Here is a 25,495-nt window from a genome sequence, read left to right as displayed (position 1 = left end):
TCCAGAGGCCTAAGAGGACTAAGGGAAGTGCCTCTGTCCACTTTTCTTGTTAGCACATTAATGTTGCCTCTACCATACCAGTATTAGCAGGGTTGTAGCTGGTGTTGCTGGAAGTCGTAGAGTTTGGCCAGTTCTTGGAACAGAGTGAATACAAACTGACAACCTTGATCAGTTTTAACATGGAGAGGATAATAGTGACACACAATCCATGTACACATGAGCATTGTTGCTGTAGTTTCTACTGATGTGTCAGTATTCGTGGTTGCCTCAGCCCTTTATGCATATCTGTCTATGGCAATACACAAGTATCTGTATCCATTCAACGCTGGAAGATGGTCAACCAGGTCAATGCGAATGTGGACAAAGCTAGCTAGTGTGCCTTTGAAGTTACCAATCTCAGCATGTACATGATGATGCTCTTTATTCTGTTGGCACGAGATGCAGAAACTTGCCCACAAGTCTGCCTTTCTTCATGGAAGGCTACACAAATTGGTCTGTAAGCAATCTGACTGTAATGCTGGCTCTTGAATGAGGTAAGCTGTGGACACTGTCAAAGGCTGTCTTTTGCAACTTCTGTGAAATGTGTGGGAGTGGTTTATTTCGAGGGACATCACGCTACAGCTTCAGCTTAAGAGTTTGGCACATGAAGCTACGTACATGAGTCACTCAGTAACTGTTGTAACTGTGGATCTGTTTCCTTCTATACACAAAGTCCTCTATAGTCCAAAATCTCTGCCACACCACAAATACAAGAAAAGTGGCCAGGCACCAAATTTTCAGCATCTGCATATACACGATTAATCTGCGATTCACACTTAAGTGCCTGGCAGAGTGTTCATCGAATCACCCTCTAACTATTTATCTACTGTTCCACTCTAGGACAGTCATGGGAAAAATGAAGGGTTAAATCTTTCTTGTGAGCTCTGGGTTCTTTTACTTTATTATGATGATCATTTCTCCCTATGTAGGTGTGTACCAACAAAATATTTTCACATTCTAAGGTGAAATCTTGTGACTGAAATTTCGTGAAAAGGTCTTGCTGGAATGTAAAACGACTTTGTTTTAGTGATTGCACTCCAACTCGTGTATCATATCCATGATGGTGTCTCCCTTATTTCACAATAATACAACATGAGCTGCTCATCTTTGAACTTTTTTGATGTCCTCCATCAATCCAATCTGATATGGATCCCATATGGTGCAGCAGTACTCTAGAAGAGAATGGGCAAGCATCCTCACCCACAACATTATCTATGTGATAGATACAGTTTTACTTATTTGTAATTCGAATTGTAATCCCAAGGTATTTAGTTGAATTGACAGCCATTTGCTTTGTATTATTAATTGTGTAACTGAAATTTAATACTCCTTTTACTACTCATGTTGATGACCTCACACTTGTCATTATTTGGATTCAATTGCCACATTTTGCACCATGCAGTTATCTTGTCAAAATCATTTTTCAATTGGTTTTGATCTTCTGGTGGCTTTACTAGAATGTAAATGAAAGCATCATCTGCAAACAGTGTAAGAGGACAGGTCAGATTGTCTCCTAAATCATTTTTGTAGATTAAGAGCAACAGAGGCACAATAATGCTTCCTTACAGAATGCTAGATATCACTTTCGTTTTACTCAATGAGTTTCCATCAGTTACCAGAAACTGTGACCTTTCTGAGAGGAAATCATGAATCCAATCACAGGATAGTCCATAGACAATTTGTTTAGAAGTGGCTGCCAGTGCTGGTCTTCTTGCTGGTGGAGTGCTGCTGTGATTGCCATCTAACTTGCATCAACAACTATAGCCAGATGTGCTTGAGATACCAGATGAATGAATAAACACTGCCTGAGTTAAGCTCACCTGGAGAACGTGTAGTACCTTGTGACTTCTGAAATTTTCCCGGCGTATTTCTTCTTCTAATAATTTCCGGGTATGCAGCCGGATCCCGTCGACATTCTGCCACGATATTTCGGCCCAGAGACGTCCGGCCATCATCAGGTGAGTACACAACTACTGAAGAGCCCAGGTGCAGTCGCGGTATTTATGCCGAATCTCGCGCATGTGAAATGTACTGGCATCCTACAGCGCATGCGTCAGGTGTTGACATGCGCAGCATAGCCGAGTTGTACGTGCTGCCCTCGGTGGTGGAAATAAAGGTTCATCTAGTCATTGAGTATCGAATGACACTGTCGATTCCGCTGTGATTGTATAATTTTAATAACAGGATTCCAATTTTTATCCAGCTGAAAGCCGTTGTCACGATTTATAAGATTATTGGCAAGACGTATTTCCACTGATTCCTTGATTACGGAATCCCAAAAACCGGAAACCGGGGATAAAATTTTTGTTACATTGTATTCCATTGAATGTCCCAAGGAAATACAGTGCTCTGCTACTGCCGATTTTGACGGTTGCCGCAGACCATTTTAGGTGTCCATGTGACAGGTCTGCATTCAGCAACATTGCAGCCTGGAAGTGCATCTGTGAGCGGTGTGCGTGCTGTTGTTGCTGTTGGGAGCTGATGACAGTAAAAATTTACCATGCTCAGGGAGCATCTTGGCTGCTGGTAATTTGCTGGCCTCAGCAGAGATTATAGCATTGTAATCCTCTCTGCCTATGGGCAAATATCATTGGCTGAAGCAGTAGGGCCCAAAAAGGTGGCTTGAGTCTTCCCAGTGACGCGCAGGTTTTTGTTTAATACTATTCCATGGACCAACAGCTGATGGCATACTTCACATAGCTGTTGTTCATTCACTTGAGCACCAGGGGAGAACACGAGGATGTTGTCCAAGTAATTGAAACAAAATGAGAATAATTTGATCACCTCATCCACGAAACATTGCCACTTCTGAGCATCATTTTCGTGGCCAAAAGACATGAAGAAAAATTCAGATAAACCGAATGGCATGATTGCTGCAATTTTCAGAATGTCACTTACTACTACTGGTATCTGGTTATAGGCTTTTTTACAGTTGAGATGATAAAAAACTTTGTACTAGCTCATGTGTATGTTAAGTCGTTCATGTTGGGCACCAGATACCTGTCTGGAATTATTCTTGCATTTAAGGCCTAGTAATGGCCACATGGCCTCCCTGAGCAATCTTTCTTGTGGACAAGGTGTATGAGGCAAAGATCATATGCTGTCAGAGGAGACAATGATTCTAATCTTCAACATTTCCTCAAAAATTACCTTTTTCTCTGTTAAGCTCTCAGGTGCAACTCTGCATGCATGTAGTGTGACTGGTTGTCCAGGTGCAGTGCATTGTGCTTGGTGCTGTTATGGTGAACTCGTAACTGCAACTCGCTTGAGGATGAAATTGTAATGCACTGTAAGCAGGATGGCGCCTAGCCCCTGATATTGCAGTGTTCTCAACTGAGCTCCATAATCATGTTTCCTGTAGGTTAACTGTTAGTGCAAAATGTGTGAGGAACTCTGCATCTAAAATAGGTTCAGAGTCCTCAGCGACTACAAATGACCATATGAGAGGTGTGGAAAACTGATGTCAAAGTTGAACATTTTGTGTCCATAAGTGTTGATCTCATAGTTATTGAGTGACTTCAACAATGCTTGAACATCCCATTTGTTGTCTGGTGTGTGGCTTACAGGCAGCGTGCTGATGGCAGGTTCAGTGTCAATGAGGAACATTTTGCCTATGTGCTTGTCTGACACATACAGCCTTTTTGACATGATTGAACATGTATGTTGAAGAGGCTGCTGATAACTGTGTGTAGACACAGCACTGCAACTGTCAGTGCATTGGCTGTTTGCATAACAGTGGAGTGAGGTACATTTTGCAATGTATTGACCAAAACATTTGTGTTAGCACCATACCCTATGAAAGCTCTTCTGTTAGTTCTGAGTTCAACTTTTAGCACCTTCCACTGTGGTTTTTAAGCTTCGGATTTCATTAGAAACGCTCTATGCATGTCACGATGTGATTGCCATGCAGTTTGGAGTCACCATCTCTGGTGAACTCGACCGGCAGTGGCCCACCAGTGTCGTGGCAATTGGTTTGGGAGACTCGAGCATTTTACAGACCCTATCAAAGATCTGCAGTAATTTGTTGGTAGACTTATTGTCATGTACTGCCAAAGGTGTTTGTACTAGTGCCTGTAGTTGTTGCTGTCAAAAGTATAGTAACACATCATCAGACACTGTGGCACTGTTCACTAAATTACGTAGATGCCACAGGAACTCTGATGGAGGTCTCATCATATGTTTCTCCTGATATAGTACTTGCCTGACTACGGTATTGGTGGACTCTGCACAGGAGTGCATCAATTCATCTTTCAGTTTGTTGTAAGCTATGTCTGGCAGTGGGTGCACTGTAATGTCCATCACCAGTGTTGTAGTTTGTTGGCCCAAATGTAAGGGGCGTTCAAAAAGAAACGAGCCGGAGCCATAATTACAGAAATCAGTACCTGTATGTTAGAAGTATTGACCCTGGCTGTTGAGACACTTGTCCCACTGTGACACAAGGCAGTGAATGGATGTCTCATAAAATTCCCAGTGCTGTTTTGTTAACCAGTTACACACATACAGTTGGATGTCGTCATCCAAGATGAATCGTTTGCCCCTTAGAGCCTTTTTAAGGGTACAAAAATAGCATAATCACAGGGAGAGAGGTCCGGACTGTGTGGAGGGTGGCTGAGAACCTCCCATTTGAATTTGTGCAGGAGCGTCATGACTGTGTTGGCCATATGACTCTTTGCATTGTTGTGGAGCAGAATGTCCCTATGAGTGAGTTTGCCTGGTTGTTTTGATTTGATTGCTTGGCAAAGAGTGGTCAAGGTTTGTGAGTAACAGTGGACATTCACTATTGTCCCATGCGGCAGGAAGGGAATCAGAAGGGGGCCATCTTGGTCAAAGAAGAACGTCAGCATAACCTTTCTTGCACTCATGTAGACGACGACGTCCAGCTGTATGAGCAGAACTGGTTAACATTGCAGCCCTGGGAATTTTATGAGACAGCCATTCACTGCCTTGTGTCACAATGGGACAAGTGTCTCAACAGCCAGGTTCAATACTTCTAACATACAGGTACTGGTTTCTGTAATTTCTTTTTGAACACCCCTTATACTACACCTAGGTTGGCTGGCCATAAACTGCAGTGTCTGACATTGCAGGCGGGACAAGCTGCTGAAACTAATGGACAGGTATCTTGTTTCAAACTGTGGTTGTAGCTCTGTTATACTTACCTGAGCTGATAGTCTTGAAGTCTGGCATAACACCTTCTGTATCACCAAAAGCATTAATTGTCCTGTGATATGTAGTCATTGCAGAATTAACGCCTTTTTGTTGTTGTTGTTGTTGATGATGATGATGATGATGATGATGATGATGATGATGATGATGTTTTGCATGGGCTTCATGTTCATATTCCACAGGAAAGAAAGCTCCAAAACCTTTATGCTGTTTGGTGGTGGCATAGCCTGTCTTCATTGCTTATTGTCTTCATGCATATTTCCACTGTTCGTTGAAAACGCCACTCATTGGAAGGCACAAAAGTTCATAGACAGGATCACCAATTATGGGGCCACTTAGTTGACCCACACACATAATTGCATGTAGCTTTGAAATGCACAGAATTAACGTTTTATTCTTCAAAAGAGCATAAAAGAACATTTGATAAAAGAAACTAAAAGGAAACACACTGAACTTAAATTTTTACAACAAAGGTAACAAAACTAAGCATGTATGAGTTCACATGTATGTCTTGATATTCCCTTGTGTGGCAGTTCTGAAGGCTTACATATTGACCAATTTTCCGTTCTGAGCAGGTACTGTGGCCAGTGCCATTACAGCAGGACCCCATATTTGTTTTTCTGATTACCAGGCATATTTTCTAGGAATGTTCATGCCATAGTAAATGAAACAAGTGCCAATCAACTGCAGCAGACTATTTTCAGTCAGTCTTTTGTGTTAGGCCAAAATAACTTAATTAATTCAAAATTATCATGATGGGTTAGAATGGCAGATGATGGCTTTCTGTGTAAAAGAGTTTAGAAATCCATTTTCTCTGTTTTATTATCTATGGTTTTTGGAAGTAAATAACTCTTATTTTCCTGATGAGTAGTGTGGCCACTTTTCCCATTGGACATCATGTAGGTATAGTGATCAACAGCAGAAACTATTTGAGTAAAATAAATAACAAGAAACTATATTTGTAGGCCAAAAGACATTGTTTAAACATTGATATTGAAACAAAACTATTATTCTCCCTTGAAGTGAGGTAACAAGTGTAACACAAATGAATTATCTTACATCAGATGGCTCAAAAATGGGGATTACTAAAAAATAACAAATGATCTTCCTCTTTTAATCTCATTGACAATAGTGGCATTGTATATTGGATCTTGCCTTACCACTATTTGACAATTAGCAGTGCTGGTCAGGATAAAATTATGCAGTAGACACTTTTTCCATCCTGGCCACTTTGCCACAACTTCCCCTACTGATCTTATTATTAATTGGTAACCTACCTAAATTAGTATCTTATATTAAATAATTACAGTAATTGTAATACGAGTTATCACAGATGTTTACAAAATGTTTTGAATGTGATTTTTCTTTTACTTATTGCACTTTAAAGCAACACCCTCAATTTGATATCACATTACTTGTTACAAACATATACCACAATTGAAGATGCTCATCTCTATAATGTACATCCATGAATCCATGTCACCTCCATTCCACATATATGCAATAGATGCTGATTGCCACTAGTTGTGCAAACTTGCAAGTTGTCAGCACTGGAAGGCAAACAGTAAAATATTCCCCTTTACTTCTATAAACACTGCAGTTGTCAGGCTACATGCCACTCTGCCCCTGACGTAAGTGGCCAGATTTATGAAGATCATGGCCGAATTCACCAACATCAATTAAAATGAAGCACATCTCAAAATATTACTGTTCTGCAAGTATTTTTGTTTGTTACTGAGCAAGAAAAATATACTCTTGGGCAGCTCTTAACATTAGTTGCCACTTTTGGACTTTGCTGTTAGTTGTTAGAAGCATAGTTGCATTGTTATAAAATTCGGCTGAGACCCGCAGGCCACACAAGAACAAGATCCAGGCCACATGTAGATGGCAGGCCACAGTTTGACGACCATTGGTTTAGAGTCATGGACTAAGGGAACGTCATTTCATTGGGGGTCATAGAAGAAATATGTGCAAGGTCTGGAAAACCTGACTTTAACCTCCCAGTGTCCTTTTTGGCTGCTCTGCAGTATAGTGTGAAGTCTTGATATGTCAGAAGTTATTCTGGCTTAACTTTGAGGATGAGATCAAGTTGGCAGATGTTGACATGTGTCTCACACAACTGGTAGAGAGTATCCATCATATATTCCTTTGTTCCATGGCAGTGGATGCCTACTCTGTTAGAGCAGTGGTTTTCAACCTGTGGGTTGCGACCCCCTGGGAGGTCGCAAAGACTTGCTCATGGGGTTGTGGTCACAGGAGAAAAGAAACTTGTCCATTTTATGCTGGCTCAGAGTGAAGTGCGAAGACAATAATCATGTCCGTACTTGCTGGAGTAGTGAGACAACTAATTGTAGAGACTGAAAATGCGTGACTATGCCCCTGTTGACCCCTTTTCACCCCCACACCTCTACTGCGGCAAATAATATAATTATATCTTTGCCCACAGAGCACTGCGACCTCTTTTCACATTGCACTTGATTTCTCGATCAGTATAGTATCAATAGAAAGAAAATTAAATCCATTGCCTTTGAAATCACTGACATACTTTTATTATCATTCTGGGGGTTGCCAGAATATTTTTACTTGGAAAGGGGCCATGTATTCAGAAAGGATGAAAAACACTGTGTTAGAGGATGATAAAGGGCTGATAAGTCAGCTGCTCATGGTCTTTTGGTTAGAGGTGCTGACTCTCAATCAAAGGGCCCTGTGTTAGATTCCCGGATGGGTCAGGGACTTTTTCCACTTATGACTGGGTGTACTTGCTGTTCTCATCATTTCATCATCAGAAATGTGCAAGTCATCAAAGTGGCATTAAATGAAAAGACTTGCATCAGGTGGCCAAACACCCCAAAAACGGTCTCGTGGCCAAAAGTGCCATTCGAACATTTCATTTTTCAAGGACTAATTGGGTTTGACAGATAAGGAATTCTATAATTATCCAGTGTTTTAGTTTGGACCATATTGGAGGCAGGTGAGGAAAGCTGATGATGCTACATTCATTGTAATCGTATGGCAGTGAACACTGAGGACTGAAAAACACAGAGCATCTATACCTTTGTGTGTGTGTGTGTGTGTGTGTGTTACTATTAACTCGTCCTGTGTTCGAGAGCAGCATTCACAGTGGGGCGGCATTGTGGCTGGTGCAATGTTTTGTGGAAAAGTTTATTTTTAACTTATTGACCTGTAAAGCTAAAATATTAGTAGTTCCCATTAAGAACTAAAGTATTTAATACAGAAATTGGGATATCTATTAAGACAATAGAAAAACCTAAGACAAAACTTACTTCCTGAAACTTTTTTGATTTTATAGTCATTAACAAAATCATAAATAGCATTCATTTGTGATAAATGCAGACAACATACACCCCTGTTGAAAGGGAAACTAAATGTAATGTGATATGTCAACTATAATATGTGCTAACTGTAAATTACAAATGCCAGTAATTTACTACAAAATGTGTTGTTCAACTCTCTTAACTTCCAAAAATTCACAAAAATTATATTTATTCATGTGTATTTACACTGAAAATTAGGGTGAATAATTTTTTGGACATAGCTGCTAATGCATAAAGCATGAATGTTGGTTACAACTAATGCTAGAGCTTAAAATAAGTTTTTCACTGTGCTTCAAAATATCCAATATATCATGTTTCAGTGTAGTGAAACGGTTGTAAACGAACAAAACGATAACTTTATTAGGCCTAAAAAGTTTTGTCATGTTAATCGTAACGAAAACAACTTTCGTCTCCCACAAGCAAATAAGTTTGAATTTTTAACGTGTGACGAATATGAAATATGTGAAAAGAGCCAAAGAAAGGAAGCACTTTCATCAAATGCAGCAACCACAAATCATTTCAGTAGGCCTACGAAGTCCTGTAATAACAATAAAGGAAACACCAGAAAATACATGGAACATACTTATCGTGCAAACAAGATAACTACCAATACAGGTAAGAAGAACAAAGAAGATATTTTCATACTTTCAGACAGTCTTGGAAAGGGCTTAGCCAACATTTTGTGTAACATGCAAACTATATTCAAGGTTAGTGAAATAACAAAACCGGGTGCCCCTTTGCACGAAGTTTTAAAAAACTGTGAACATTCTTTGAAGCTGGGAAGCAACTGTTTAATGATAGGAGGTGCTAATGATGTTTATAGGAAGGAGGGCAAACTCGCTACAAGAGCTCTAAGAAGTACATTACATTTATTTTATTTATTTAGCGTATGGCTCATAACATCACAGTAAAAATTACAGAAACAACACGATAGTACATTACAGAAAATTACAGATGTTAACTTCTTCATTGCCAGTATCCCACAAAGACATGATCTTATAGAACAATCCTGTCAACAAAGAAATCACAGTTACTAATAGGAAATTTGAGAAAATCTGCCGAAGCCTCCCAAATGCCACATATGTGGACGTACCATCTACAGAGAGAAGTCATTTTACAAGGCATGGGCTTCACAGAAATAAACTCGGAAAATCATTCATTAGTCAAGAAATCCTTAATGCAGTGAAGGCAGTTAAGGACAAGAATAGCACGACCATACCACGTCCACCACCAAACACAGCAACTGAACATTTCCAACAAGAAAATGAAACTGAATCACTGACAACAGGTCCAGCACTAGAATCTCCACTTTCCTCAAAAACAGCTGAGATAAATGATTTAACTAGGACAGAAGTTTCCAAAGCAGCTTCAGCAGAAGCAGCTACATACTACACAACTGCATCATTAACAAGAAAAAAAATGCCTGATGTGCCAGCAGCCAACGACCTTTCATCAGTATTGGCCCCTCCTCAGTCTTCAACAGTGAAAGACTTTTCACCAGCTTCACCATCATCAGCAGTAACAGAAGCAAACAGAAGAAGCACAAGAACCAGGAAACTTACAACTCTGCAGGATTTTTGGTACCCGGCCTCAGTTACAAGACTAACATAAGACAGATACCTTCAGTTACACCAACTTCCAAGTCTAACTGGCAACAGACTCACCTCCACTGTCATCAACAGAAGAATAACCATTCCACCAGCTCATCTAAAGGATTTTTTAGCATCAGGTCTAAAGGGAAGGGCGCCACCAAGATAAGTGAAAACAAATGCCTAACAGTGTTTCACCAAAACATTCAAGCCATAAAGAACAAAGCACAACAGCTAGAAGTAGAATTGGAAAATTTTGATAACCAAATTTTGTGTGTCACTGAACACTGGTGCAAAGGGAAGGAAATTGAACACATTGCATTAGCCTCATATGACCTTGCATGTTACTATAGCAAAATCTCAATGAAAGGTGGAGGTTCATGTATCTGTGTAAAAAAAGGTATGTCATTTAAAGTTAGATATAATATTTTAGATCTAGGTGAGGACAAACATTTTGAACTTTCCGCTGTTGAAATAATAGGATCTGGCATAGCAAAAAAATTAGTCATATTTTGTGTGTACCGCTCTCCCAGTGGAGACATTGATATATTCTTCTCAAAACTGAATCAAAGCTTAGACAAGGTTTCTGGACCAAAAGCAAATGTAATTATCTGTGGTGACTTAAACATTAATATGATGAAGCCTGATAAGGCTAGCAACATATATGTGAATATTCTAAGCTGTTATGGAATATCCTCCCTTGTTAATTGTCCAACTAGAATAATGAAAGAATCTTCCTCATCTATAGATCATGTAGCTACAGATATTGATAGTAAAAAATGTCATATTGTTGTCCAAAACCTGGGCCTATCAGACCACCTCTGCCAGATCTTAAAAACTAACATTCATGTAGAAACTCCTCCTAAACTGTGTACATACAAAAGAATGTTTTCCAAATCAGCCCTGTATGAGTTTAAATCCCAGCTAGAATATGAAGATTGGAGGGAAGTCTGTGCAGAAACCAATGCAAATCAGAAATTTATCAAGTTCATGTCAATTTTTAAACTCAGATTTGAAGAGATGTTTCCCAAGACTCTTTATCAAATTAAAACTACAAAGAGAAATCCATGGGTGACTACAGGTATCAAAAAATCCTCAGAAACTCTTAGATATCTCAACTCCATAAAAAATAATCAATCTAACCCAGAAGTTCTGCAATTCTACAAAAAGTACAGGAAAATATACAGAAAGGTGTTGCTAGCCGCAAAAAAAAAAAAAAAAAACTTTCAAACAACAAAATATTACTTGAAGCTGAAAACAAGAGCAAAGCAGCCTGGAACATTGTCAAACAGGAAACATCTAACTCTGCTAAAAAGGACCTCAACTCACATATTAAAAACAAAGATGTACCAGTAGGTAACCCTAAAAAATTAGCTGATTTTGTAAACTCATATTTCAGTAGTATTGCAAAAAAATTACAGCAGAAATTTCCAGATACGTATGGTTTACCTACTCAGAACCAGCCAACAAACTCAATAGTGCTCTTGCCAACTACAGAAAGGGAAGTGGCACTAGTAGTACACCAACTAAAAAATAAAACTTCAGTAGGACTTGATGAAATCCCAGTCTGCGTAATTATAGAATGTATAGACTCCATAAAGGGCCCATTAACAGACATAATTAATGAATCTTTCGAATCTGGATACTTTCCGGAGTACCTAAAACAAGCAAAAGTTATACCTATCCTTAAAAACGGAGATCTGGAAAATGTAGAGAACTACAGGCCGATTTCTATACTGTCTATCATTTCTAAAATAATAGAAATACTAGTCAAAAAAAGACTGCTAAATTACCTGAATAACTATAACCTTCTTTCCAATGACCAATTTGGTTTTAGACCCGGAAAAGGCACACAATCTGCTATAGCACAGTTCACTAAAGTAATTTTAGAAGCACTGGACAAAGGTGAAAATGTAAGTGGGATCTTGTTAGACTTGTCCAAGGCCTTTGATACAATTGACCACAAAATCTTACTTCATAAATTGGGGCAAATAGGAATAAGATGTGTGACAAAGAAGTGGTTCAAATCATACTTGGAAAACAGAGTTCAGCGAGTTGAGATATCACAAGTTTCAAACAATTCCCTTATAAAACACCTGTCTGACCCAGAAAATGTGAGTATAGGCGTCCCACAGGGAAGTGTATTAGGCCCAATATTGTTTCTTATATACATTAACGACTTCCCACAAAGTATCAGACATGGAGAAAAAATACTTTTTGCTGATGACAGCAACATAGTAATAACAGGTGAAAATCCAACACAACTGTCAGAAAGAGCTAACGAGGCTCTCAATGATGTCCACAACTGGTCATTAAAAAATAAAGTAACCCTAAATGTAAAGAAAACTAACTATATTAACTTCCAATTGAACAAAAAACACAATGCCACTAGAATAAAAGTTAATAATAATGAATTAGAATGTGTAACAAGTACCAAATTCTTAGGGATGAATGTAGACAGCCAAATGAAATGGACAAACCATGTTAACATTTTGGCAAAGAAATTATCAACAGCATGCTATGCTCTTAGAGTCCTTGCACCGGTATGCAATAATACCTGTCTTAAAATAACATATTACGGATATCTACACTCAGTCCTCAGCTATGGGATCATGTTTTGGGGAACAAGTGCCAGTAACATACAAACTGTGTTCAAAGTACAAAAAAGAGCCATAAGGATAATAACAAACAGCAACAACAGGACCCACTGTCTAGAATTATTTAGAAAGCTAGGCATTCTAACTGTTTCTTGTGAGTATATCTTTCAGAACATAATGTTCATTAAGAAAAATCTCAACATGTACAACACAAACAGCCTAATACATGACCATGAAACAAGAGCTTGTCACCACCTCCATCTAGATAGAAAGAACAAGCCAAAAGCAAAAAAGTATATTTTATAATGGGATAAAACTGTATAACAAATTAACACAGGAAATTAAAGAAATAAATGAGCCCCTCACTTTCAGACAAAAGCTTAAAACCTTCTTAGTAAGTAAAAGTTGTTATACTGTAAAAGAATATTTAACATAGATGTAGGTTATTAGCAACATATGACATTATCACCAAAATATTATGTAATTATAAATGTGTGTATGACTAGTTATAAAAACTACACAAAATATGAGAAACCTGTTTCATTGTAAATGTAAATGTGTGCGCATGTGTTGTAAACTGACGACATCCATACAATATTTATTGTTCCACGGATGAATAAATAAATAAATAAAAAAATAAGCATGAGTTTTTGTACAATTAACACAAAAAGCACATTTATGTTTTATGTGAAGTTTTTGGAACGAGGTTTTCAAAGTGGATTTATCTGACACTCATGATTTTATTCAAACACAAAGGAAATATTGGAAGTCAGGTTACATAAGTAAGTAAATATTTTTTTCTTTCATACTCTCAGTTTCAGTCTCTGTCTCGTTACTGAGCAGATGGATGATAACTTGGGTATTTCTATCAGTCTTTACATACATACATAATTTCTTTGTGTTTTGTGAGAGATCTTTTGATAACATTCTGCCACAGTAATCACTGAAGTCCTTGAATTAAGCTGGTTTAATGACACCTTCAACACTAGTGTGTTAAAGGTGAACACTGTAGTGTCAGTATGTGCCACAGAAAAAAACATAAAATTTAGGGCACAACAAAGCAGATAATAGTTTGTTTCTGCAATCTCAAATTAGCTTTGTGGATAAGTGGAAAATGAGAGGCAATAACAGAATTGTACACAGGAACAGAAGTTTCTCTCTTTAGAAAACAGCAGCTGTAAATATGGAAGATGAGAAGAATAAGAAATTGTTTTACTGAAGACTGTTATGCGAAGAAAAGGAGATGCTGATGGATAGTTTCATATCATGCATTATAGGTTCTTTCAAGCTCTGACCTTTGATGGTGATGCCAAAAAACAAACATGTCCAGAGTAACAACGTATGTGATTGAAGATTCAAATTGGATAAATGGTCTGTTCTAGAGGTTTGGATGTCATGATTACAAGACAAGGATAGTCTAAGAATATACACCAAAAATTGCTGGCACGTGATGAGAAACAGTATCAGGAAGTAGTGAGGAAAGCAGTTTTCAGGTACAAAGCTGAAACACATTAAGTTTTACCTGTTAACATATGTTGTGCAGACAACAAATAAATCAGAAGTGACACAATCTGTGGCTGCAAGATTTTGGATGGAATATTCATGGAGCAAATATTGCAGTTAAGCTGGTCCCTCATGTGATCAACATGGTTCATACTTGAATAATCATAGTGTGGAGAAGTACTCTGAAATTTTATACTTGCTGTCCCAACTTGTAGCCGACATTTCTAACTGTGTGATGTGTCCCACAACTGTGCAAGAAGGTCCTTCTAACCAAATAAGTCACATAGCATGTAAACATCTGTATATATTGTGCTGCGACATATTTGTAGCCAAACCAAATAAGAAAGCTGCTTAAAAATAATAGTCATTATGGAAATCCCCAACTTGTATATCTCCAGTAGTGGGTCCATTCACTCATCCTTTGCTTGTGTTCTTTAGATGACATAAAGCAGGAGAACCTCTTGGGAAATGGAACGAGAGGATTTATACATTAATAAAAGACAAGCAACTCTTTGGAACTTAATCTGTTCACAGTACTAAGAATAAGCTGTTGTTCCACACTTTCTAGTACTATTTGTGCTTCTGCCATCCAAATGTAATGTAGCAAATCAGCAGGGAAACTGCTACTTAAAAAAATGCTGCTTCAACAGTTATATGAAATATCTATGGTTTATCTTCTGTTTGCAGTTTAAAATTTTTAGATTACATTGGTATTTTTCAAAGAGAATAATTTACTGCATCTGTTTTCAACAAAGGGTTTTTTACAGTGCACTGCTACTTGTAGCAAAGTCCTTTGTAAAGCTGCATGACAAGTCATGTTGCTAACAGAACTTATCAATCTTTGAATGTAGATATATGGATAACTTGTAGAAGGAGTGGCTAATGTTTTTAATTTTCTTTTGAATGGATAGGGATTCAAAGTTTCTTTCTGGAACACGTTGAATACCTTTGCTCCAGAGCACATAACTACGGGCTGAAGCATAGGCTAAGAGGAAAAGTCTACTACAAATGATTTGCGTGTTTCATATTGCATTTGTGCAAACCACAGTACAGCTGAAACTGACTTTTGTTATCGGCAACAAAAACCATTAGGGAATAAATATACTGTCAATGGCTTATAAGATTCCAAAGACCTAAAAGGAGGTAGCTGCAAGATGTGCAGTTATCTAGTTTACATAATATTCTTACCCCGCACTGTTACTCAATAAATGCTTTAAGTACACTAGCCCAGAAGACAGTTCCATATGATCAAAAATATTGAGACACCTATTAGTGGACATTAATATTGGATGCATGCACTGTTCACCTTTATGATCGCTTGAAATTTGCTGGGGACACTTTCAGTGAGGTGTCTGCATGTCTGTGGAGAAATGGTAGCCCATTCTTCCACAAGAAATGAAACCGGAGAAGGTAGTATGTTGGATGCTGCATTCCAGAACAAAGCTGACTTCTACCTCATCCCAAAGGGTTTATCTTAAGACTTTGGTTCAATACAGGACTTTGGGCAGGTCATTCCAGTTAAGGAATCTTACTGTCCACAAACCATTGCCTCACAGATGCTGCCTTGTGACAGGATGCACTGTTATGCTGATACAATCATCATCTCTAAACTGATCCCCAACTGTAAACAGTAAATATTACTGTCAGATGTGTTCATTTCTGTCCACATTTAGTGTTTTGTTAAGTGCAGTAAGGGGACCACACTCTAACCACAAAAAAACACCCCCACACACCTTCTCTGTACTTCATTGTTGACATTACATGTGATGGCAGATAACATTCTCCAGGCATTTACCAAACCCAGACCTCCAAACCTTCCATTAGGTGGATAGACTGCTCATAGCACTATTGAACTCAAGAGTGATTTTTCTCTCTCTGTTTATTTCAAGCAATTTTTAACAACCACACTCCACAATGCTTGACAGTCCCTGTCCATCAGTACATGAGGTCTGCCTTAATTGGTTTAGCCATGGTTTGTCCTTTGTAGTTTCACTTCACAATCACACCACCAACAGTCATGTTGGAAGCATGAGAAGAGTTGAAATGTCTCTGATGGATTTGTTGTTCAGATGACACCCACTGGGTAGCCTACATTCAAAGTGACTGAGCTCACCCAGCTGACCCATTCTGCTCTCATTGCCTCTCTGCTGAGCAACACCATACCCCTTGCCTCCTTTTACACTGGCAGATCCACTTCTTGTGACATCTAGTGCTCAATTCTGCTTTATATAGGAGTGTCTTGATACTTTTGATTAAATATTGTACTTGTAAAAAAAACAAAGTTGTACTGGAGCTTATTGATTAATTTATCTATGTATTAACTCAATTTTTAATTGTTATCCAGTTTAACACAAAAGCGTTTCAATCTTGTCAGTGTACAATAAATATTGTACAATCATTATTTGTTGTCCTCCTATATTCATCAAATTATTGCTGAGCACTGTGCTGTTCTATTAAAGAGAAAGCAGAAAATGGTTCTTACCAAGAAGACTTCCCTGTCTATTGTCAGTTGAGGTGTAATTCCGTAATTTTAACAATGTTTTGAAAATCAATCTTCATGCCCATTGTATTTTAGGTACACTAAGTACATGCCAAAATTTTTGCAACTGTAATGTTAGACACAATTCAGTATCCATGTTTCATTTTTACAGCCAGTTGTTCCCCTGTTGCCCATTTTTGGTAATTGTGTTGTTAAAAGCTCATCTTATCTTCATGTCTTACATCATTTTGCCCAACATTCTGAAATTTCCAAGTCAGCTATTCTCAGAGCAGCACTTGTCCATGAATGATATGTTTTCATCCTGAGAAGATTGTGCTGGAATAATACATTCACTAAGAAATTGCAATCTCAAATACTGGCAGCTGTATTCAGAAATATGAGTCCTAATGAGTCAACGTTATCCAGCTGCAATCCCAAAAGTTCATTGAATAGTCATAATTATCATTTTGAAAACTGAATAAATTCTCTTGGATGGGTGAAAGCAAATGTATCTCGGTGTACATGTTCTTGTATGGATGTTAATTGTCTGTTGTACATTTTATATATTGCCCCAAATGTGTATGAACAAACGAACAGCACCACTGGGCACTCAAAAACCTTGTGTGTGTGTGTGTGTGTGTGTGTGTGTGTGTGTGTGTGTGTTTGTATGAGAAAGAGAAAGAGAGAGAGAGAGAGAGAGAAGCGGATCTGAGAGATTTGAGCCATGCAGTTGGTGTGATATACTGCTTGGTATAAATAAATTATGGTTTTAAAGAAAGAGCTTGCATGGAATGGAAGATAACCATCATTCCAGTGTCTTTTTTCCCCATGTAATCATTATTGCTCCAGATCAGTTAATGAACTGTCATTATCTTGTTTGCTTTGATTGAAGAAGGTTACTAACTAATATGGCATTGTTTCATGGTGGGAATTGAGCTGAAGTATTAAACAGGAAATTGATGAAAATTAATGTAATTTAAAGATGGGCTTTTTTTCTTTAAATCATTGTTCACTGAAAATAGTGGTACTATCCCTACGGGATGAAAGATATAATCAGTTGTGCTTATAGACTTGCTTTCAGTCACACACTACTATACTTTTCTTTCTTTAAATTCATTAACAGTATAGGTAATCCAATTTGAATCCTTCATTTCATTAAATTTGCTGATCATTATATCACTAATTAAAAAATACTTATTTTGATAATGCTAACAGCCATCAAACATGCAGCTTGCTTATACAAAGCTTTTTTTTTTCTACAGCTAACACACCAGCAGGAAAAACAGACAAACTCGCCAAGGATTCATATTACTGTGAGTACACATAATCAATAACACAACTTTTTCATTGTGTGTGTGTGTGTGTGTGTGTGTGTGTGTGTGTGTGTGTGTTTGTCAGAAGTAACTTGATTGAGAGGCAAGGAGAAAATGTTTGCTCATGTCTAAGAGGAAAGGATTTGTAAATGTACATTGGATAATCGACAAACATTACGATTACATCAAAATATCATTGTAAGGAAAACTATAGCACAAATAACATCTTTTAGATACTAATGCTGTGGAAGATTGGTGACAGAAAATGGAGACTTTGTAGAGGGCATAAGAAGTAGAGTATTAATGGGTAAAGAGATTTTGAAAAACAGAAAGGCTTGTTGACAGCATGAAGAACTTCCAATAGAACTAAGAAAGACATTCACCAAGTATTTTGCTGGAGTGAAATATTATATGGCAGGGAGTCATGGACAATCAAAAATAAAGATTACAAATACTTGATTAGGTGTGAAATATGGTTGTGGAGAAGAATTCTTTAAGCAAAACAGACTTTCAGAATGAAAAATGAACAAGTACTTCTAAGAAGCAGAGAGGAATGTAAACTAGTGGAAGTCATAAGAATTATGAAAATATCTTGGCTAGAGTATATATTGCAAAAAAATGGCCTGCAACAAAGAATCATCAAAGGAAAAACTGCATACAAGAGAGGGAGAGGAAGAAGCAGGCTTTGAATGCTGGATAGCATTACAAATGGACTAAGTTAGCAGCAGATTAAGGAAGAGGCACAGAACAGAAGAAAATGGAAAGCATCCAGTCAAAACCTGCTGTAAGACAGATATACCAAAGAAGAAAGGAGAAAATAGTCACATAAAACACTATGGAAGAGGATGGAGAAAAATTAGGACAAGATATTAACATAGATTAAGAGCCATTGGACACTGAGAGCTGAGTATGTATTGAACTTCGTTACCCGTCTCTTAGAGTTCAAAACAAATGGTGAGAGGGCATATCAACTAGTGGAAAGTGTGTCCAGATCCTTGTTGCTGTATTACATAACATTTTGTGTTTACTACTATTTGACAAACATAGCCTAAGAAAACTTCACTGTAAATCTCTGTACTATCAGCAGCAGGAGAACATTTATTATGTATTGTTAATTTTTTGTGACATAATATTTGCTGCAATAGGTTAAGGAATTTTGTCATCAATTTAATTAATAGATTAGCATATCAATTTGATATCAAAAGTGGGTCCGCAGCTCGTGGTCTTGCGGTAGCGTTCGCGCTTCCCGAGCACGGGGTCCCGGGTTCGATTCCTGGCGGGGTCAGGGATTTTTCCTGCCTCGAGATGACTGGGTGTTGTTGTGGCGTTTTCATCATCATCATCATCATCATTCATCCCCATTATGGTTGGAGGAAGGCAATGGCAAACCACTTCCACTAGGACCTTGCCCAGTAAGGCGGCGCGGGTCTCCCGCGTCGCTCCTGTATGCTCTGTAAAGAAGTATGGGACTCAACATCATCAACATTTGCTGCAATTTGAGGAATCCCATTGTGGCTTTTTCTGTATTGGTTTCTTGTTGCATGCTTATCAGACACGGAGTGCTGACCGTACACACAGCACCTTGCCTTTCGTGGGCTGTGCTCTTACTACCTAAATTGTTCAGGCATGACTTACAACATAACTTTCCAGCTTCAGTTCTGCCACTACTTGCCTGCTACATTAGAGGCTGTGTTTATTTTAATTTAAAAAGTATCAAGAGGGTTGGAATGGGCATTACTGGACTGCCAGATTCTTAAAAAGAAAGAGTCTTATGCCAATGTTGACTGGGAGACCCCTAGGGGCAGCTTCAGATGCATAATCGGAGAGGAACATTCCTGTCAGACAGACAGAGCAACATCATCAGTGTCACATGTCCTCATTTCATGAGACACTGTAGAAGGTTTTGGAATTTAATGCAGTACATTGGTTTTTAATGGTATGGTACAGATTTTTGACTTTTTTGATAAATTTGGTAGTGCAAATCCCTGTCTAAAAGACCACAGGGCTTGTTTTTATCTTTTTTTATTCAAATTTTATTAGTAGAACCTGAACAGTCAAGTGGCCACTCCTTCAGCATGGTGGTGGTGGTGATGGTGGTGGGGTGTGTGCTAGCTATTGGGAACTCCATTGTTAGGTGCATTATGGAGTCCCTACAATGGCTGGAAAAAGAGCCAATGTGTACTTGGTATGTCTGTCAGGGGGCCTCATCTGAGATGTAGAGAAGAGCCCTACCTGCAGCTATTGAAGGTGCACAGAGAGGGTGTACAGGGTGCAGTCATCTTCAATTTGTGGCTCATCTCAGTGGGAATCATACCTGTTGCCTGAATTCTGAGACTATCCTTGGTTAACACAGGTTGCTGGTGGAATTGGTGTAGGCTACTAGCCTTGCTTGTTAGGTGCAAGCAGAGCTTATAATTTGCAGCATTGTTTCCACAATTGATCAGGGTCATTTAGTTTGGATGAGAATGGAAGAACTCAACCAGAGTCTCTGTTGACTCTGTGATGGTCTTGGTTGCAGACATCTGGACCTGTGTTATGGAGTGGAGAATTGTAGAACTTCCCTTGAAGGTAAAGGGGTGCACTACATAAAGGAAGCAGGTAAATTGAATAGCAGAGCATATGCGGAGTGCACATCAGGGTCATTTGGGCTACTTGATAGTTTGAGGCCCTTGGATGAATGTTGTTGTTGTTGTTGTTGTGGTCTTCAGTCCTGAGACTGGTTTGATGCAGCTCTCCATGCTACTCTATCCTGTGCAAGTTTCTTCATCTCCCAGTACCTACTGCAACCTACATCCTTCTGAATCTGCTTAGTGTATTCATCTCTTGGTCTCCCTCTATGATTTTTACCCTCCACGCTGCCCTCCAATACTAAATTGGTGATCCCTTGTTGCCTCAGAACGTGTCCTACCAACCGATCCCTTCTTCTGGTCAAGTTGTGCCACAAACTTCTCTTCTCCCCAATCCTATTCAATACTTCCTCATTAGTTATGTGATCTACCCATCTAATCTTCAGCATTCTTCTGTAGCACCACATTTCGAAAGCTTCTATTCTCTTCTTGTCCAAACTATTTACCGTCCATGTTTCACTTCCATACATGGCTACAATCCATACAAATACTTTCAGAAATGACTTCCTGACGCTTAAATCTATACTCGATGTTAACAAATTTCTCTTCTTCAGAAACGCTTTCCTTGCCATTGCCAGTCTACATTTTATATCCTCTCTACTTCGACCATCATCAGTTATTTTGCTCCCCAAATAGCAAAACTCCTTTACTACTTTAAGTGCCTCATTTCCTAATCAAATACCCTCAACATCACCTGACTTAATTCGACTACATTCCATTATCTTCATTTTGCTTTTGTTGATGTTCATATTATATCCTCCCTTCAAGACACCATCCATTCTGTTCAACTGCTCTTATAAGTCCTTTGCTGTCTCTGACAGAATTACAATGTCATCGGCGAACCTCAAAGTTTTTATTTCTTCTCCATGGATTTTAATACCTACTCCAAATTTTTCTTTTGTTTCCTTTACTGCTTGCTCAATATACAGATTGAATAACATCGGGGAGAGGCTACAACCCTGTCTTACCCCTTCCCAACCACTGCTTCCCTTTCATGTCCCTCGACTCTTATAACCGGCATCTGGTTTCTATACAAATTGTAAATAGCCTTTCGCTCCCTGTATTTTACCCCTGCCACCTTTAGAATTTGAAAGAGAGTATTCCAGTCAACATTGTCAAAAGCTTTCTCTAAGTCTACAAATGCTAGAAATGTAGGTTTGCCTTTCCTTAATCTTTCTTCTAAGATAAGTCGTAAGGTCAGTATTGCCTCACGTGTTCCAGTATTTCTACGGAAACCAAACTGATCTTCCCCGAGGTCGGCTTCTACTAGTTTTTCAATTCGTCTGTAAAGAATTCGTGTTAGTATTTTGCAGCTGTGGCTTATTAAACTGATTGTTCGGTAATTTTCACATCTGTCAACACCTGCTTTCTTTGGGATTGGAATTATTATATTCTTCTTGAAGTCTGAGGGAATTTCGCCTGTTTCATACATCTTGCTCACCAGATGGTAGAGTTTTGTCAGGACTGGCTCTCCCAAGGCCGTCAGTAGTGCCAATGGAATGTTGTCTACTCCTTTGGCCGTGTTTCGACTCAGGCCTTCCAGTGCTCTGTCAAACTCTTCACGCAGTATCGTATCTCCCATTTCATCTTCATTTACATCCTCTTCCATTTCCATAATATTGTCCTCAAGTACATCGCCCTTGTATAGACCCTCTATATACTCCTTCCACCTTTCTGCTTTCCCTTCTTTGCTTAGAACTGGGTTTCCATCTGAGCTCTTGATGTTCATACAAGTGGTTCTCTTATATCCAAAGGTCTCTTTAATTTTCCTGTAGGCAGTATCTATCTTACCCCTAGTGAGATAAGCCTCTACATCCTTACATTTGTCCTCTAGCCATCCCTGCTTAGCCATTTTGCACTTTCTGTCGATCTCATTTTTGAGACGTTTGTATTCCTTTTTGCCTGCTTCATTTACTGCATTTTTATATTTTCTCCTTTCATCAATTAAATTAAATATTTCTTCTGTTACCTAGGGATTTCTACTAGCCCTCATCTTTTTACCTACTTGATCCTCTGCTGCCTTCACTACTTCATCCCTCAAAGCTACCCATTCTTCTTCTACTGTATTTCTTTCCCCCATTCCTGTCAATTGTTCCCTTATGCTCTCCCTGGATGAATGTATGCCAGTCAATATGGAGAGAGTGAAATCAGATCATGTAAAAAGTGAAGGCACATATCAGTACTTTGTAAAAGCTACTTTACTGTGGCACTGTGGTGAATGATCCTGAGTGGATATGATGGCTTAATACTGTTTTTGTGGTGGCTACAGGGATTGTTACTTACCAACTATATGTTTTATTAGTTTAAATAACATTTGGTTGCTGACCTTCCTCAGTCATTTATTGTGTGTTCCTTTTCTGTGATTGCCTTTTGTATTTGGAAGTTTTCTTGTAGTGTTACGCCTGCTGAGGTCGAAATTGAGTCTCATTTTGAAGTTATCTGGACACAAGTATGAACTCGAGTTAATTATCAGATGTTTTTGCTGGTCACCTGATTCTGCCATAATAGTTTTAGATTCACTCAAAGAAAGTCTCTGCAGAGTAGCACAGAAGTATTGTGATCTTGCAAAATTAGTTGGAGGTAACTTTAACCTACCAAGTGTAGACTGAGACGCCTAGAGATTCACTGCAGGTGGTACAATAAGGCGGTCTTGTGAAGTAGTTGTGAATATCTTGTCCATAGACCTTGATTTCCACAAAGCGTTTGACACAGCACCCTGCTGTAGAAAAGTGTAAGCTAATGCTGATGCGTAGGAAACACACTCTTGTAATTTTCAGATACAACGTTAATGTGCTGCTTCACACAGTCACATATCTAGGCATAATGTTGCAAAACAATATGAAATGGAGAGAGCTCATAAAGTTGCTAGTAGGGAAGTCAAATTCTCAGCTTCAGTTAACTGGGAGAGTGCTAAAAAAGTGTAGCTCATCCATGAAGGAGAGCACATAGTTGCACTAATGCAACCCATTCTTGAGTACTGCATAAGTGTTTGTGATTCCCACCAGTTCAGATTAAAGGAAGACATTCAAGCAGTTCAGATGCTTGCTGCTAGATTTGATCAATACACGAATGTTATGGAAATGGTTCATGAACTCAAATGGAAATCACTGAAGGGAAGATGAGATTCATTTCATGGGACACTATTGAGAAAATTTAGAGAACTGGAATTTTTGGTGGACTAAAAAACAATTCTACTGCTGCCAACATACACTTCACGGAAGGACCCAAAAGAAAAGATAAAGAGAAATTAGAGCTTGAACAGAGGTGTGCAGATAGTCATTTTACCTGTGCTCCATTTGCAGGTGTAACAGAAAGGGGAATGATTAGTAGAGGTACAGTGTACCTACCACCATGCACCATATGGTGGCTTACAGAAGATCTACTGTATGTATATGTAGAAAGACTGGAGATCAGGAATTTTACACCACTGCCTTTCCTCCCTTCTCCTCTCATTGCTGGCCAAATGCTGGTGATGAAAGTATGTTCCACTACCTTGATTCAAACTAAATACCTCTGAGTCAAGTGCCACCACATTGGCATGTGTTGGTGACCTTGGCAACAGTGTTAAATTACAGGTTCCTATCAGTGCACTCAAACAGGAACTTGGGAGTTCAACTGATGACTAAACAATAATAGTAGGGGAGATGGTTTTTTTAGGAATGAATTGATTATTGGTATAAGAGTGTTGGTACACTCTGACATTTGGTGTGCAGAAAACCCACTCCTATTAATCTGAATATCCAAGCTACCACCAGCCACCACCCATCACAGACAACAAATAATGAGCTTTCTCATGACCTTCATTCACCATGCCCATACCATCTCAGATGCAGATGGTCTGCAGATAAAGTCATGTGTTTCTATAAATCAGACAGCAGGCATGACAGACATATAAGTGACAGTACGAGAAAGAGGATGAGGCCTTCAGTATGATAGTTTACCTGGCATTTATTGGAAATTTTTCTGCAAATGTAGATAGAGTACAGAGCAAAAATAAGGTTGAAGTGGCCTTTTGACAGTTCTGGGGTCTATCAAAGATGACTTAATCAAACAAGGGAAAATTCAGGATGGAATGTAACAATACCAGAGAAGGAACGTTGCTACTCACCATATAGCAGAGATGCTGAGTCGTGATAGGCACAATAAAAAGATTCACACACTCATAGCTTTCGGCCATTAAGGCCTTTTTCAGCAGTAGACATACATACACACATGCTCTATTGTCTTTTACAGATCATTCAAGGTCGCCACCTTGCTTTAATTTCTAATTCACAATGTTTTGTCCACAAACCAATCACAGTTCATATGCGAGGATGTAAGTGTTATCCCATTCGCAGTTCTATTTCACTTACACCAGTGAAAGTTTGTTACCATGTACTTAGCCTACAGATCACATTGGGGTCACCAGTGAAGCAGGAATGTGTTATATATCACTTACATGTCAGTTGTGAAGTGTTTTGGCTGCCATACCCAAACACATCGCTCAGGGAGGAGGCTGCAGTGACAATATGGTGATGGGAGCTGATAAAATGCATGCCTGCTACAAAATAAGTTATGACTGCAATGTCTGTTAGTTGGCAATCATGGTACTGTCATGGCTCAGTTGTTCCATTCAAACACTGTCCTGGATTCTGTACATTCCTACAGTGCATCAACCAATTGTGTGACTGCAGGAGAACAACAGCCACCTTTCTGGAAGAAAGTGAACTTTCTTCACAGTTGCAGATTCTGTGTAATTTGCAGCTACTGTGAGATGAAAGTGAAAACAAAATGAGTGTGTCAAACAGACTTCTGTGTGAATTGGTAGGGAGCTCATGTTGGTCTCAATTTACATGCTCCATGGCTTG

At 38.7% G+C, this 25,495-nt stretch overlaps 1 protein-coding gene across 3 annotated transcripts in view; it reads left to right on the top strand.

Moving 5' to 3' along the window:
- The window catches only part of LOC126191240 (voltage-dependent calcium channel subunit alpha-2/delta-3), a 792,714-nt gene that overhangs the window by 542,295 nt on the left and 224,924 nt on the right, over positions 1–25,495 (top strand). For all 3 annotated transcript variants that reach the window (XM_049932047.1, XM_049932049.1, XM_049932048.1), the window contains one exon: positions 17,971–18,021. In XM_049932047.1, the coding sequence (XP_049788004.1) occupies positions 17,971–18,021 (51 nt within the window). The remainder of the gene's footprint in view (positions 1–17,970; positions 18,022–25,495) is intronic.

This window comes from Schistocerca cancellata, chromosome 6 (genome assembly GCF_023864275.1).
Source record: "Schistocerca cancellata isolate TAMUIC-IGC-003103 chromosome 6, iqSchCanc2.1, whole genome shotgun sequence".
NCBI lineage: Eukaryota > Metazoa > Arthropoda > Insecta > Orthoptera > Acrididae > Schistocerca > Schistocerca cancellata.
The sequence above is the reverse complement of the archived record's forward strand: the minus strand, read 5'-3'. Positions and strand labels throughout refer to the sequence as shown.